This window comes from Schistocerca serialis, chromosome 5 (genome assembly GCF_023864345.2).
Source record: "Schistocerca serialis cubense isolate TAMUIC-IGC-003099 chromosome 5, iqSchSeri2.2, whole genome shotgun sequence".
Lineage (NCBI taxonomy): Eukaryota > Metazoa > Arthropoda > Insecta > Orthoptera > Acrididae > Schistocerca > Schistocerca serialis.
In genome coordinates this window covers 111,966,614-111,984,155 of record NC_064642.1, presented here as the reverse complement: position 1 = coordinate 111,984,155, position 17,542 = coordinate 111,966,614, and the positions used below count along the sequence as shown (strand labels likewise).

The following is a 17,542-nucleotide window of genomic DNA, read 5'->3' as shown; positions in this document are numbered from 1 at the left end:
TGAACAATGGTTACAGCGAAGTAGTGACATCATTCGAGGCTGATACACAGCCAGATGCCTTACAAACTACTTGTTATGGGATGTTACATACTGACCTATCTGTAGGCATAAGTCAAGTTTGTTATGAGTGAAGTGATGGAGTCCAAATTAAAACATGTAAAAAGGGCAAAGTGGTCACCACAACATTAATATTAAACATAACTTTGATATTCTTAGGTGGATGCAAACTGCTTTTGGTCCGTGGCACTTATGAAATTATTGATACTCATCCACCAAAGAGTGCCCAATCTAGCTGTTTATTCAAATTACCTCTGCTGGCTTAAGCCTTATATTTGGAATGCTTCAATAGAGTTTGTGATGTATGTTTCCATGTTCCTATTGGATGGACATTTGGATGAGTTTGTGTTTGAATCTTTGCTCAGTGAGAGCACAAAAAATATGTGTGGAATTGTAAAAGCGATTACTGTGTATTCAGACAAATGGAAAGTTTTTACTGTTTCAACCAATACTAATATATTTTTAATATCTTGATTGATGCTATTCAGTTTGAGGGCACTCATTGATCAGCAAGTGCCTTTGCACTGAAGAATGCTTGCTTGATTACTGTTCCTATAATCATGTCCCAACATCTTGATGCAGTGACATCCTGAAAACTTTTTTAAAAAAAATAAATCAAGGACACCACTGCATTCATAAACCTTTTGTAAGGAAAACTGGAAAGAAATTTACTTATATATCCAGTGTGTCAGTCAGTCCTCGTAAATTTTAACGTGAAGCATAAAAATCAGTTAATATATACACTGCAAATCATTACATTTGTTACAGTATTGCCTGAAGATGATGATTGATCACCTGGAAATTGGATTTGAAGGAAGGCCTCACTGTGGTATTGATGATGCTAGAAACATAGCTAGAGTGCTGATACACCTAATTGCAGATGGTGCGAATGTGCACATTAATGAACGTATACATTTAACAGCAGGTCATAATAAAATGAAAGTTGTCACTGAGGATGGGAACCAGGTAAGAAATAACTGTTTTCCTCTGTATCTGTAGACTATTTGTTTTGTTAAAGGGAATTTAAAATTCATTTCAGAGCTTGATAAGGACATTTATATGCACCATGAAGACAGAGATTTGTTTATTGAATCTACATAAAAAATAATTCCTGCAACACTAAACAAGATAAAACATGGGCAAAAATAACATTCGTTGGAAAATTGTTGGCTTCTCATTCAAATACCTTAACAAATAAATTTCATTTTTTGACAATTTCAAATAATACAATGGAATATTTCTAATAATAATATTTATGCGAGACAGAATTGCTGGCCAGGACTTAACTCCAGGAGGGAAAATGTTAACCACTGCCGATAGACACATACATAGACATACACAGTGATGTCATTATCCTAACTTTTGGAACTATTAATCCCTACTTCAGCAAAGACAGAGGTGTAAAATGGGGAAAGTTAAAATGAAAGTCAGGTCATTCAGACCCCAGGATGATAGTGAGTCGCCTGTAGTGAGGACGAGGATCGACAAAGATGAATGGGAAGACATTGGAGTGTAAGCGGTTGGAGTGTAAGCGGTCGGATGTGCTACCGAAGTTCACTCAATGTTAGTAGCAAAGTAACTCATGTAACTAGTATTGTTATTTAATTTACTTAATTACACTTCAGGTCAAAAGCAAGAACAGACACCAAACATTCCTATAAAAGCAGTATCAATAATGAACTGTTCAATAATCATCATCTTTACGCCCAAGTTATCATTGACAAATCTGTCTGCCTCATGTAAGTAATTGTCCGTGATGTTTCTAATTTGTTATAATTTCACCATTTGTAACAAAAAATAAGCACCAAACCTGTCACCAAATGGTAAACAATTAATATATGGTGCACCATTACTATTTTCTTAAATCAATATTTATATCTTTCACTTACTGAGTATTATTTTCTGTATTAGTCAGAAAGAAGAGTACTCTCAGTGAAGGAAACCGAAGCAGCCAAGGACACAATGAAGTGGCAGGTAACTGCAAAGTTCCTGGAGAAAACCAAAGATTTAAACTCAGTAGAATGTGAGGACACAACTGGAGAAGAAATTGCTGATCTTAGTACAGACTTTTCCACGTGTCACATAAGTCAATCGTCAGATGACTGCAGTTCATGATGCGTATGTGATCGACTTTTACTTTTTTTGTAGTTATCAGTATGATTGCCCTAGAATTTTTTACAGTATTAATTACGTGTCTGAACAAAATTATTAATCGTTAGTACTGTTCTACAGTTTAAGTGCAAAAAAATAACAGACAAGGTAGTGTACAAAAAAATTCATCTGCTACCACTGTTAAAAATAATTTTATTGCTAATGCTTTCATTATCAACTCTCTTAATAGCATATCCAATTTGCCTGTCAAATGGTGTAAGTAATCTTGTTACTTGCATCTGTAGATCAACACACAGAGAAAGAGAAACTTAAACAAGAAATCAGGCCAGACTAAATTTGTGATTATTATAATCACATTCTGTGTCACTTTATTATAGATTTGTACACCAGGAGACCTTACACACACAGTTTCACTAGTTGTTGTTGTTGTTTTTGTTGTTGTTGTGGTGGTGGTTGTAATTTTCATTCCTGAGACTGGTTTGATGCAGCTCTCCATGCTACTCTATCCTGTGCAAGCTGCTTCATCTCCGAGTAACTACTGCAACCTACATCCTTCTGAATCTGCTTAGTGTATTCATCTCTTGGTCTCCCTCTACGATTTTTACCCTCCACGCTGCCCTCCAATACTAAACTGGTGATCCCTTGATGCCTCAGAACATGTCCTACCAACCGATCCCTTCTTCTAGTCAAGTTGTGCCACAAACTTCTCTTCTCCCCAATCCTATTCAATACTTCCTCATTAGTTATGTGATCTACCCATCTAATCTTCAGCATTCTTCTGTAGCACCACATTTCGAAAGCTTCTATTCTCTTCTTGTCCAAACAATTTATCATCCATGTTTCACTTCCATACATGGCTACACTCCATACAAATACATTCAGAAACGACTTCCTGACACTTAAACCTATATTCGATGTTAACAAATTTCTCTTCTTCAGAAATGCTTTCCTTGCCATTGCCAGTCTACATTTTATATCCTCTCTACTTCGACCATCATCAGTTATTTTGCTCCCCAAGTAGCAAAACTCCTTTACTCTCATTTCCTAATCTAATTCCCTCAGCATCACTCGATTTAATTCGACTACGTTCCATTATCCTTGTTTTGCTTTTGTTGATGTTCATCCTCCTTTCAAGACACTACCCATTCCGTGCAACTGCTCTTCCAAGTCCTTTGCTGTCTCTGACAGAATTACAATGTCATCGGCGAACCTCAAAGTTTTTATTTCTTCTCCATGGATTTTAATACCTACTCCAAATTTTTCTTTTGTTTCCTTCACTACTTGCTCAATATAGAGATTGAATAACATCGGGGAGAGGCTACAACCCTGTCTCACACCCTTCCCAACCACTGCTTCCCTTTCATGTCCCTCAACTCTTATAACTGCCATCTGGTTTCTGTACAAATTGTAAATAGCTTTTCGCTCCCTGTATTTTAACCCTGCCACCTTCAGAATTTGAAAGATGGTACTCCAATCAATATTGCCAAAAGCTTTCTCTAAGTCTACGAATGCTAGAAACGTAGGTTTGCCTTTCCTTAATCTTTCTTCTAAGATAAGTCGTAGGGTCAGTATTGCCTCACGTGTTCCAACATTTCTACGGAATCGAAACTGATCTTCCCCGAGATCGGCTTCTACCAGTTTTTCCATTCGTCTGTAAAGAATTCGCTTTAGTATTTTGCAGGTGTGACTTATTAAACTGATAGTTCGGTAATTTTCACATCTGTCAACACCTGATTTCTTTGGGATTGGAATTATTATATTCTTCTTGAAGTCTGAGGGAATTTCGCCTGTCTCATACATCTTGCTCACCAGATGGTAGAGTTTTGTCAGGACTGGCTCTCCCAAGGCCGTCAATAGTTCCAATGGAATGTTGTCTACTCTTGGGGCTTTGTTTTGACTCAGGTCTTTCAGTGCTCTGTCAAACTCTTCATGCAGTATCGTTTCACCCATTTCATTTCCATCTACCTCCTCTTCCACTTCCATAATATTGTCCTCAAGAACATCGCCCCTGTATAGAACCTCTATATACTCCTTCCATCTTTCTGCTTTCCCTTCTTTTTGTTTAGGATTGGTTTTCTGTCTGAGCTCTTGATATTCATACAGTTTGTGCTCTTTTCTCCAAAGGTCTCTTTAATTTTCCTGTGGGCAGTATCTGTTTTACCCCTAGTGGCATATGCCTCTACATGCTTACATTTGTTCTCTAGCCATCCCTGCTTAGCCATTTGCACCTCCTGTTGATCTCATTTTTCAGACGTTTCTATTCCTTTTCACCTGCTTCCTTTACTGCATTTTTATATATTCTTTCATCAATTTAATTCAATATCTCTTCTGTTACCCAAGGATTTCTACTAGCTCTCATCTTTTTACTTATTTGATCCTCTGCTATCTTCCCTATTTCATCTCTCAAAACTACCCATTCTTCTCCTACTGTATTTCTTTCCCCTGTTCTTGTCAATCATTCCCCGTTTCGTAAATCTCTGTCTCACCATTACATAATCTATGTGAAACCTTTCAGTGTCTCCAGGCCTCTTCCGCATATACAACCTTCTTTCATGATTCTTAAACCAAGTGTTATCTATGATTAGGTTATGCCCTGCACAAAATTCTACCAGGCGGCTTCCTGTTTCATTCCTTACTCCTGGTCCATATTCACCTGCTACTTTTCCTTCTCTTCTTTTTCCTGCTATCGAATTCCAGGCCCTCATGACTATTAAATTTTGGTCTCCATTAACTGTCTGAATAGTTTCTTTTGTCACATCATACATTTCTTCAATTCTTTCATCATCTGCGGGTTAGTTGGCTCATAAACTTGTACTATGGTGGTAGACGTGGGCTTCGTGTTTATCTTGGCTACAATAAAGTGTTCACTATGCTGTTCATAGTAGCTTATTTGTGCTCCTATTTTTCTTTTTTATTCGTTATTAAACCAACTCCTATATTTCCCCTATTTGATTTTGTATTTATAATCCTGTATTCACCTGACCAGAGGTCTTGTTCCTCCTGCCACTGACCTTCACTACTTCCCATTGCATCTGATTTTAACGTATCCATTTTCCTTTTTAAATTTTCTAACAAGTTTGAGAATGCTCAGCATGCAACTGGTGATGATGGATAATGGCTAAGTACTCAGCAGCAACACACAGCGTGAAGCGCATGGCAAGTTCCACAGTAGTTGAATGCCTGCTAAGCACTAGCCTTCCCAGACTACTGCCGCAGGTAAACACCTCCACCAGCGTGTTTGCCCATACTGTGTCCTGTGCATCCTGCCCACCATTGCAGTTTTCCGCACTACCCACACTAGCTCACATCTACCACCTTCATGATGTCTACTGACAAGGATACTAAATCTTTCTTCCCTGAAAAGGCCATGTAGGATCAAAAATAAGCAGATTTGGGACATGACCTCCACTGCAGAGAGGCCCCTGGAGAAACACAAATGCATGCAACATGATGACACTGGCTCTGCCTGAAGGGCCCAGAGGGGTCCACCAGCAGCAGTGGTGGTGAGATCACCTCCATTGGCGAGGGTTGGGAGGAGGTGGAGTAGGAGTAGGAGGAGATCTTTGGTGTGACGTCATAAGCGAGTGACTGCGTGAGATTGCTCTCTAAGTTTTTATATATTTTTAGGTTTCAGATACATATTTTAACAGTTTTTGTGATAATATTTACTATATAAGTAACTTATTAGTGGTTTCTTCATTCACCTCTGCCTTTCTTGTGTTGTGACCTAATATTTGTGAGTGTTTCGTATCGAGCAACGTAACCTCTTACCTGTGTTTACGTTCCGCGCTGACCAGTTGCAGCTGTAGCGGCGCATCGAAAGCTAAGTACTAATTAATTGTTTCTGTATAGTGGTTTATTTAGGAACTTTAGTAGTCTTCAACTGGAGTTTTTTGTGCTTTCTGGTGAAATAATTTCAGAAGAACCTTTTGGGAACTGTTTTCAACTTCGTTACTGTGTCATTAGACATTTGATTCTCTTTCTGTATTAGTCTTTTGTTATATTCACATTTGTTGTTTATTAATACTGTTTATAATAGTAGTTACTTCCCTTGTAGAGTAAGTTTGTGATTATCATAGTCAGGTTTTTAACATCATCTTATTGTAGTAGCGGAACTTAGAAAAAGTAAAATTTTACCATGAGTGAGAAGTGTGGGCTTTGCCGTAGGTTCGTGAGTAGTGGATTGCGGTGTGAGACTTGTTCGAAGCATTTTCACTGGGGGGAATGCAGTGGGGGAGCCAGTGGGCATTCTCGTGAGATCCTCTCCTGGAAATGCAGGTTATGTAGCAAGACTAAGTTGATAGAGGAGCAGGAGCATAAGATCTGTGCCCTTCAGGTGCAGTTGAAAAATGCACAGGAGGAGCTAGATAGGATGAGGAGGGAGAACGGGGTTGGGGAATGGGAGCTGGCTGTTGGCAAGAGATGTGCTAGGAGAAGAAGATTTTCAGATAGTTTTACTATTGGTGTTTACAATAGATATGACCAACTGTCAGAGTCTAGTGGAGAGGAATCTCTAGTAGCTGTTGATGTAGGAAGTATGCAGCAGACCTCAGTAGTTACAGCATCTAGAACAGTTGCAAGTCGAAGAGGAAGAAGAAGGTTCTGCTGTTAGGTAGTTCTCATGGTAGAGGTGTAGGCCAGCAGTTGCAGGAAATGCTGAGGAGTGAGTACCAGGTCACCAGCATTGTGAAGCCTAACACAGGATTGGCTCAGGTGATTGTTAACATAGGGGGGTTATGTAGGGATTTTACTAAAGAGGATCAGGTGATGATTGTGGGTGGGGCTGGTAATAGTATTGATAGGGATGGGGAGTATGACATAGATGGTGACCTGGAAAAGATAGCTACTCAGACTGGCAACACGAATGTGCATTTCGTGGAACTGTTTCAGCCTCACGATCAGCCTCATCTTAATACAGCCGTCAGGCATAATAACATGAGACTTGGGGGTGCGCTGATGACAGAAAGCATGGGTCACATTTCAGTGGTGTCGGTGGAGTCTATCAGTAGGACGGGTTTCACTAGACATGGCCTGCACCTCAACAGGTATGGGAAGGGGAGGTTGGCAAAGCTTATAGGTGACAGCATAGGTGTGGTTGGTGGGATCACTCATGGGAAAATTCCTGCAGTAGTGGGTGTTAGAGCTGCACCTTTTTTAGATTGAAGTCAGCTGATAGGTATTCCTGCTTAAGTGAAGTCTCTCTAACAAAGGAACCACTTTTGACAGAGCTTAGGTATCCGAGTAATGAGGGAATAAGTATATTTCATCAAAATATACAAGGCATTAGAGATAAAGTTAGTGAAATGCTTATAGATGTTGACTCTGAAATTATTGGTATATCTGAACACTTCTTAAATAAGGAGATAATTCATAGGCTTCCTTTACCAGGATACAGGTTGGCTGGCAGCTTTTCGAGGAGCTCTTTGTGGTGTGGGGGAGTAGCCATGTATGTGAAAAACGGCATCCCATTTGAGTCAATTGATGTTTCAAAGTACTGCACTGAAAAGGTGTTTGAATGTTGTGCAGGTGTGGTTAAATTTAACAGAGCTAAACTTCTAACTGTTGTTATTTATAGATCCCCAGACCCCGATTTCACAACATTTTTGCTAAAGCTAGAGGAGGTTCTTGGTTCACTTTATAGGAAATACAAAAAGTTAGTTATATGTGGTGACTTCATTATTAATTGTATAAGTGATTGTGCAAGGAAGAGGATGCTGGTAGACCACCTTAATTCATATAATCTTATGCAAACCGTATTCTTTCCAACGAGAGTGCAAGGGAACAGTCGAACAACCATAGACAACATTTTTGTTCATTCTTCATTACTAGAAGGCCATTCTGTTAGCAAAAAGGTGAATGGCCTTTCAGATCACGCTGCACAAATTTTAACTCTAAAAGATTTTTGTGCTGCAACACGTGTTAAATATAGTCATCAGCTGTTTAGGAAAGCTGATCCAGTTGCTGTAGAGACCTTTGTAAACCTTATCAAGGAACAAGAGTGGCAAGATGTTTATAGCGCTGATACAGTAGATGATAAATATAATGCTTTTCTCAAGACTTTTCTCGTGCTCTTTGAAAGTTGCTTTCCGTTAGAACGTTCAAAACAGGATACTAGCACAAACAGGCAGCCTGGGTGGCTGACTGGAGGGATAAGAATATCTTGTAGAACAAAGTGGCAATTATATCAAAACGTTAGAAACAGTCAAAATCTAAATGCAGCAGCCCATTGCAAACAGTACTGTAAGGTGCTTAAAAATGTTATTAGGAAGGCAAAAAGTATGTGGTGTGCAGATAGAATAGCTAAGTCTCAGGATAAAATTAAAACCATGTGGTCAGTCGTAAAGGAAGTGGCTGGTCTGCAGAGACAGGTCGAGGATATAGAATCAGTGCGTAGTGAGAATGCCCGTGTTACTGATAAGTCGCATATATGTACAGTATTTAATAACCACTTTCTGAATATAGCAGGTGAACTAAATAGAAACCTAGTCCCAACAGGGAATCATATAGCGCTCTTAGAAAAAAGTGTTCCGAGACTGTTACCTGAAATGCTCCTCCATGATACTGACAAGAGGGAGATTGAGTTAATAATTAAATCACTAAAGACCAAGAACTCTCATGGATATGATGGGGTATCTATCAGAATACTGAAGTATTGTTCTATGTATGTTAGCCCAGTACTTAGCCATATCTGTAACTTTTTCTTTAGGAGTGGTCGGTTTCCTGACCGATTAAAGTACTCAGTAGTGAAGCCACTTTATAAAAAGGGAGACATTGATAATGGTGACAATTTTAGACCTATTTCTATGCCATCGGTGTTTGCTAAAGTTATCAAGAAGCATTTAAATTCACATAATTTGCTGTCAAATGTCCAGTTTGGTTTTAGAAATGGTTTAACAACTGAAAATGCTATAGTCTCTTTTCTCTGTGAGGTTTTGGACGGATTAAATGAAAGGTTGCGAACGCTAGGTGTTTTCTTTGATTTAATGAAGGCTTTTGAATGTGTTGACCACAAAATATTGCTGCAGAAGTTGGACCATTATGGAGTAAGGGGAGTAGCTTACAATTGGTTCGCCTCTTACTTTAAGAACAGAAAGCAGAAGGTAATTCTCCGCAATATTGAGAGTGGTAGTGATGTTCAGTCCCAATGGGGCACTCTTAAGTAGGGCGTTCCCCAAGGGTCGGTGCTGGGGCCACTGCTGTTTCTTATTTATATAAATGATATGCCTTCTAGTATTACAGGTGATTCAAAAATATTTCTGTTTGCTGATGACACCAGCTTGATAGTGAAGGATCTTGTGTGTAATATTGAAACAGTATCAAATAATGTAGTTCATGAAATAAGTTCATGGCTTGTGGAAAATAATTTGATGCTAAATCACAGTAAGACTCACTTTTTACAGTTTCTGACTCACAATTCAACAAGAACCGATATTTTGATCAGACAGAATGGGCATATTATAAGTGAGACGGAACAGTTCAAGTTCCTAGGCATTCGGATAGATAGTAAGCTGTTGTGGAAAGCCCATGTCCAGGATCTTGTTCAGAAACTAAATGTTGCTTTATTTACCATTAGAACAGTATCTGTAATAAGTGACACTTCAACATGAAAAGTAGTCTACTTCGCATATTTTCATACGCTTATGTCGTATGGTATTATTTTTTGGGGGTAATTCTTCTGATTCAAAAAGGGTATTTTTGGCTCAAAAACGGGCTGTTCGAGCTATATGTGGTGTAAGTTCAAGAACCCCTTGTCGACCCCTATTCAATAGTCTGGGAATTCTGACATTGCCCTCACAGTATATTTTCTTTAATGTCGTTTGTTGTTAGCAATATTAGCCTATTCCCAAGAGTTAGCAACTTTCACTCAGTTAATACTAGGCAGAAATCCAATCTGCATGTGGAATGCACTTCCTTGACTCTTGTGCAGAAAGGAGTACATTATTCTGCTGCAGCCATTTTCAATAAGCTACCACAAGAACTCAAAAATCTTAGCAGTAGCCCAAACTCTTTTAAGTCTAAACTGAAGAGTTTCCTCATGGCTCACTCCTTCTATTCTGTCGAGGAGCTCCTGGAAGAGCTAAAAAATTAAGCAAGTTTCAGTGTTACGTTGTTGATTTTTTTATTTAAACTTATGACTTGTCACCTGAATATATTTTTTTATATTTCATTTTATCTGTTTCTAATATCGTGTTATAATTTCATGCATTGACTCGTTCCATGACCATGGAGACTACTCCTTAATTTGGTCCCACAGAATAATAAATAAATAAATAAATAAGGAGGAGGATGGAGGAGGGTGGAGGGTGGAGCAGATCCATGGGCTCCACATCGGCAGGCACAGGTGGGAGCCTCACTGGGAGTTGTGGCTGCAGGTGACAGGAGGACAGTGGAGTGCATGGAGGGTGTGACAATGAGTAAGCACACTGCTGCAGGTGTGAGCCCTTACCCATAACAGTGTTGTGAACAACCTTACCATCTGACTTACCAAAATATAGTGGTATCTCAATAGGGCATGGGCACAGCTAAATTGCATGGCAGGTCAGCCGCTCCCTTCTGACATCATAACCACAAACAACTGCCAACCTTTGTGGCACACAACACCACCTGGCAGCCACTCCTGCTGCTGGCCGAAGGACCAGGCCCAAATGGCAGCCCTGGGTCTATGGCGGTCTGTGGCATGCATCTCTGGGTGCAGCAAATCGAGGATACCCCACAACTGGCACCTGTGTAAAAGTTACGCAAGACTGCACCCATTGACAAGCAGCAAACAGTATTTAGCCAGAAAACTTGACATAGCTTTGTCTTTGAAAGGGGCATAAGTGCATTAGACCGAGTGAAACAGGGTGGTAACCAGATGCTGGATACTATTGCAAACACACAAGTCCTCAAATTACCATGACTTAGATTGCCTACCATTATTGGACACTAGGGTTCTGGGGGATCCCTCAATGGCAAAAACAACTGACAACACAGGAGCAGTGGCAGCCAAGTATATGGAGGACAGCTTGCTACCTATGGGAAATTGGACTACACATCGATTATCAACAACCATAAGCTGCCCAAAAATGGTTTGGCAGAATCTATGTGCACCCTGCCCCAAGGGTACTCCAAGACAGGCCATGGAGAAAACTCACATGGTGGTGCAGTCGGGTTCATGCTCAGATCCCGCAATCCTGCATGAGATGTCTCATGTCACGATCAGTCCCTGGCAAGTAGATATGACTTCATGCCAATGCCTTCATTTGAGACATACTTCAGTGCAACGCATGCAGCAACTAGAGGGTGCGAGGACACAACCAACACTGGGGAATGTCCTCTCAGCAGCATTTCTACTCTGTGTCAAGCATGTGGAACCCTGGACAACGCTGAGCCGATCACTTAGGCGGAAAAACATATGCACCCGAAGAGACGTGCTACGGCTGACCAATCAGGATAACTGAAACGATTTTCTGGAAAAGCAGGTATGTGGCCATGTTGGTTGCGACTTCATGTGCCATCAGTGGAAAATCTGCTAAGGTTTGCTGTTAGGTGTCATCCAACGTGAACATGAGAGTCCTGTGCTGTTCAGACTCCACATGGGCCCACTGGTAGCTGCGATAGTGAATCAGCATTGCTATCCTGTGCAGTGGAGTGGTAATAAATGTTATTGCAACAGTTACTGAGAATGAGGGCCCACCTCTGCATTTGGTGGGCAGCATGGAATGAGAGCCTAATAAAGACACCAGTGGCTTGTGGTCAGTGGTGAGGAGGAACATTGCCCCGTACAGGAAAACGTGAAACTTTTTAACTCCGAAAATAATAGCTAGTGCCTCCTTTTCTGCTTGTGTATAATTAGAATAATTATGCTGTGCAGCGGAAAGTGTCTTCGAGGCATAAGCAATGGGCTGTTTGGTGACATCTGGGTTCTGTTGAGATTGGAGAGCACGATTGCCATACTGGGATGCATCACATTTACCCATTGTAAAGGAATCCAGACTGGGAGCTGAGCACAACTACTGCTCGAGAGACTGAAAAGCCTGTTGACAATCTGCAGGCCTGACAAACTTAATGCCATTCCAGTGAAGCTCGTTAAGAGCCTGGCAGATGTGCGTAGTCCGGGAATGAATTGAGCATAACACAAAATCTTACCCAAAAAAGAGTGGAGCTCCTTCATGTTTTTGGACACTGGTAGTTTGACGATGGCTTTGATGCGGTTGTCTGTAGGAATGAGACCATCTTTACTAAGCACTTGTCCCAAAAAAATACATCTTTGAGGAGAAAAAACTGCACTTCCCCAGTTTACAATAAAGGCCAGTCTCCAAGAGGTGTTGGAAAACCAACTACTGGTTTTATAGATGTGGGAAGCTCAGCACGGGTGAGGACGGGCAGCAACGTGACGCGCTGCACTCAAATCGCCAACACACAGCAACCTGTTCAGAGGTGAGGTTGCTTGGTATATCCTGCAGGTCACAGAGGCTTTTTACTGTGCACACCTAATTGTGATGCCAGAAAAGGTATCCCTAGGCACCGCCAGAATCTCACACCATTCCGTAGTTTGGGCAACATCAGCTAAAGAAGGGTCAGTCAAGGGCAATGCTCTACTCTGAAGCTTGAGATCAAGAGCTAACCAGTCAGTTATGGCCCACATTAGCGAGTCTGCATAAGAAGTAGCACATTTGGGACACTAAAAACTACAGTTGCGTGAGAGGCCTTGCAGATTGGCTATCCAGTCTGTATACAACTGCCAGCACCACCACCAGAAGCCCTGGCACAGTGAAGAGCTTCAAATTTCACACAACTTCATATAAACTCACGGCGCGGGACAACAACAAGGCCACCTTATCAAATGGATTGATGATGTGCAGTAAGAACTGTTGCAGGTAATTCTCCCACCTTTTCTTCAATTCACTGAAACTGACAAACAATTTCAGAGATGGCGGAGGAAACTGCACGGTGGGTGGCAAGGGTGTGAAGCAGGTCCACGTTCTGGTTTATCAGTGCTTGCATCTACTTATGCTGTTGTTGCATCAGCAGCAGCTGCTGCTGCTCCTTTTGTAGATGCAACTGTTCCTGCCCGCATTGCAAAAATGCCGGGTCTGTGGTGACCCAAGTTAACAGTAGGAAAATGGAAAGCAGAAAAAAAGGAGCATCATGTGCATAATAACATCCTTCATCACCACTTTAGTATCTGCACAGGTGTGAAAACACCATTACACTACACAGTCAATGCTGATACTTCACAGGCCAATGGTGGTTCGATAATAGCCGGAGAGCAGAACCCTTGAGAGGAAAATGAACTTGCTGTGCAAGTCAGTCTATGGCAAGCAGAGATGGGCATGGGACTGACTCAGCACCCAACTGGCGCCAATGGCTAATAGCTAAGTACTCTACAACAACACACGGAAAGACGCACAAGCCAAGGTCCACGGTTTTGAAAGATGAGTAAGAACTGGCTTGCCTGGCCTGCTGCTGCCTGCAGGTAAACACCCCCATGAAGCAGGTGTGCCCATACTACACATTACAAGCACCCTCCATGGCAGGATTTTGCACTATCCCGCTGCACTGCTCACGCCAGCTTGTTTGTCTCCATCCATTGTTATGTCTGCTAGTGGGAATGCTAAAAAGACTTAGCAATCTTTCATATGAATCCTTTAATGAGCTAGAATTAGAGGGCATGCATGCAAACCTCCCCCCCCCCCCCCCCTTCTATTCCACCTACACACACACACACACACACATACACACACACACACACACACACACACACACACACACACACACACACACAGTGAGCTGAACACAAAGTGCCAGGACTGCAGTTGAGCTTGTAGATGAATTAGGGTGGGAATCATTGAAACAAAGGCAGTGGGATCTTCTTGTGACATTTCAGTCACCAACTTTCTCATCTGATTGCGAAAATATTCATTTGATGCTCACCCACACAAGGTGAAATGATCATCGTGATAAAATAAGAGTAATCAGAGGCCACACAGAAAGATTAAAGTGCTTGTTTCCTTGCACACTGTTTGAGAGTGGAATGATAGAGAAAGAGCTTGAAGGTGGTTCGATGAACACTCTGCCAGGCACTTAATTGATAATTGCAGAGTAATCATGTAGATGTAGATTGGTTTGAGGGATTGTGTGCGTGTACACCCACTACCTAACAGTCTCTCCTTCCTATGTCCTGTCATCCCCTCCTCCCAGCCCAGCCCTCCACGTCATTGTCATCAGCACACTGCATGAACTAACTGGCTTTGGTGCTGTGTGCCCACTGCCTCTTCCTTCTGCATTCGTGTACCATTCTCCTGTTATTTCCCACCTGCTACTCCTTCCTCCCTCTTCCTACACAATGCCTCAAGTGCAACAGTCAATGACTCCATGCTTCTACTATCCAGTGAATGGTTTTATTTACTCCTAAATTATTTGAACTTTCCTTACCATATCAAAATTAATACCTGAATCATTTGCTGTCTGTTAGTAACATGTTCACCAATTTTCATTTATGTGTCAGATATGGTTCGCACCAGGCCATTGATCAGTATACCTATGTCACTACAAAATTTGCAATTGTAGTGAATCTATTTAATATGTTGTATGTCAAAAACAGAAACAATATGAGTTTATTTTTATTCCTGTTGATTTGTGTGTGAAAATGATTTGGGTTTTGGTTATGTTGATAAGATTCCAACCACTGGTGGGAATACCATGTGTCCCGTACAGTAGTTTACATGCCAAAGTATAATGATCTAAACAACAAATTTTATTGTGTAGTTCAGCCAAAACTTCATTGCTGCATTCAAATATTAATCTCCATCGAAGAAAAAAGTCTGCTAAGTGTGGTAGCTTCATCTTAATCCAATACCTGCCTGCATAGCACTTTGTTGTGAGATCTCCAATCTTTGTTGATGAAATTTCATTTAAGAAGTGAAAACATTTCAAGAATAATTTGATGGTGATGTGTTTCCTGAATAGTTCTAATGGCATTTCATGTACTTCCACCAGGAAAACATTAGGTGGAGTCGATCTGAATGCTCCAATACAAACTCTGATAGCCTTATACTGACACTTCCCTAGTTTTGTGTTGCAAAACCATAACAAATGCATCCATAATCCATGTAAGGTCTTATTAATGCACAATTAACCTAGCTTTTCTTGAATCATGGTACTAAATTGTTTTATTAGTAGCATCAGTATTGGTGGAAACTTGACAGTAATTTTTCATACATTGACAATGTGGATCTAGGCTCCTGCCATTTGTATAGTGTCAGTACATAGGTGTTACATTTACATGTAAATATGTGTCTAATAGATACTAACTTGTGTTTCAGGATGCAAGAGGATATATTTTTATAGCTGCCATAGCTCCTCTGGCAACTGCAGTTGTGTTTTACCTTTATTCGCAGTGGGTGTTGTGAAGAAGACAAGACTGGTGTGATGTGCTATTTGAGTTGTACAGTACAATTGACTATGTTTGTACAGAGAAAAATGTTTTTTCAATTCTTGTTACTTTATTCTTCTTGTAATACAATTTTATTGAAATCTGTGTTTCATAAAATGGATGCTTCTGTTGAATGGGTGAGTGTTTAACCTCAACCTTTCTTCCTTTATTTTGCAGATCACCAACTGTACAGTTTATTGCTGAAAACACAATTCATCTCAAACACTTTTATATACACCCAGTATAGCAGGATTCCACCTGCCACCATGCGTTGTGATCATTGCACACTGAAACCTAAAACAAACAAAATGTGGCATGAATAATCATATCAGAAGGAAATTACCAGGTGTATCCGAGTAATGCCGACATACATTGTCTCAACCCAACTCGACTTGGTCAGAAACTGCTGACTGACTGCATCGCTAAGTGCTCATGCCCAGCAACAACAGCGACACACTATGCCAAGGATTGTCACTGGGCAGTGACTACTCTGGAATTCTGGTCCTGGTTAAACCTGTGGTAGATGCATTAATGTAATATACACCCTGCTGTGAAGCAGATAGATCACCAATATATTGATGTGGGAGGATATAGGAACCCTCATATATCCCTGGATATCAAAAAATAAATTTTGCATGGAAATTTATGGTGACATAAAGTTTCAGTGTAAGATTAATCAACCAAGAAGGGCCCCAGTGTATAGGAAAGACAGAATAGGTAATGTTAAATTTACAAGGATTGGAACTGTTTACACTTAGCAGCTATCACCACTTGAAAATATATTTCTAAATCATAGGTATGTATAACATTACTGAAAAAAATTTCTCATACGATGTTCTTGAAAATGTTGCCACAAAAAGACAAAAAACACAGCTATTTGCAGCCACTGTGCATGAAAAAGAACAGTTGTACTTAACATGAAGGTCACAATTCTCTAACTGTAACTGTGCAATAAACAAATGTATACTTTGATTTTTAGAAAAGGTAATTAACAAACTAATAAAATGTATATATTAACTAATAGTAACTACTCACAATTAAATGAGTTTTTACAGAAGAATATAAATCAGCACATCTTACTTTATTTTGTCCACCTTTCTTTATGCAAGCTCTATTAGGATTAACAAACTTTGTATCAAGGACAGTAATGTCTCATTTGTTTTATCATGATAAATAAATACTAAATTTTTGTGTGGTAACAGAACAAAAGTAACTTAATAAAATGTATACGCAAGATGTATTAAGGTTCTAATTTAGAAACACAAATATTAATAATTATAGATTCAAAAGGGGGGGGGGGGGGGGAGGGGAAGAAAGTAGAAGGGGGCAGAGCTATGTTTGTGGCATGCAGTTTACAGACCTAATTACATACACACATTAAAATTTGAAATATCCAGATTTACACAAGTTGTATTGCACTACAATTCACTGCACTTGTGGGCACTCTGCTCTATAAAGAATCTGACTGACACTGTAAATACATCAAACAAAATTGAGACTCGCATCTTTGGTATGTTATTCAGACTTTGTTGATAAACAGACTGCTCTCATGCTGTCTGCCACGTTGAGAAAATTCACACTGTGGAGTCTGGTGCATTGCAGGTTCATGCACCATAGACTAGTCCTGCTCAGTGAGATGTTTGTCAGCTGTTGGTCTTCCGGGTAGTGGCATAGTACTGCTTCCATGAATCAGTTGTCTGCACTCATGATGTCACAGTGATGTATCTTTGCATGCTGGGACCTCGTGAACATACAGAGAGAACAGACTGCAGTATCACTGCATATTAAGACACACACACACACACACACACACACACACACACACACACACACACACACAGAGAGAGAGAGAGTTTATAACAGTGCAACAATGTTAAATACACACTCATTCTTGAAAACAGTAATAAATCATTACACAAACAAAATTTTTGAAAGTCACGACTAGTTGTTATCACG

General features: G+C 40.3%; 1 protein-coding gene across 3 annotated transcripts in view; it reads left to right on the top strand.

The window, feature by feature from the left end:
- The window catches only part of LOC126481319 (3'-5' exoribonuclease 1-like), a 103,211-nt gene extending 87,491 nt beyond the window's left edge, over nt 1–15,720 (top strand). The window contains exons 5-7 of one of the 3 annotated variants that reach the window (XM_050104981.1): nt 826–1,023; nt 1,969–2,031; nt 15,477–15,720. In XM_050104981.1, the coding sequence (XP_049960938.1) occupies nt 826–1,023; nt 1,969–2,031; nt 15,477–15,563 (348 nt within the window). In that variant the 3' untranslated portion in view covers nt 15,564–15,720. Of the gene's footprint in view, nt 1–825; nt 1,024–1,968; nt 2,176–15,476 lie in introns of all 3 variants that reach the window. The other 2 variants (XM_050104980.1, XM_050104982.1) reach the window with 2 other exon arrangements.
- Nucleotides 15,721–17,542: the final 1,822 nt, after the last annotated feature.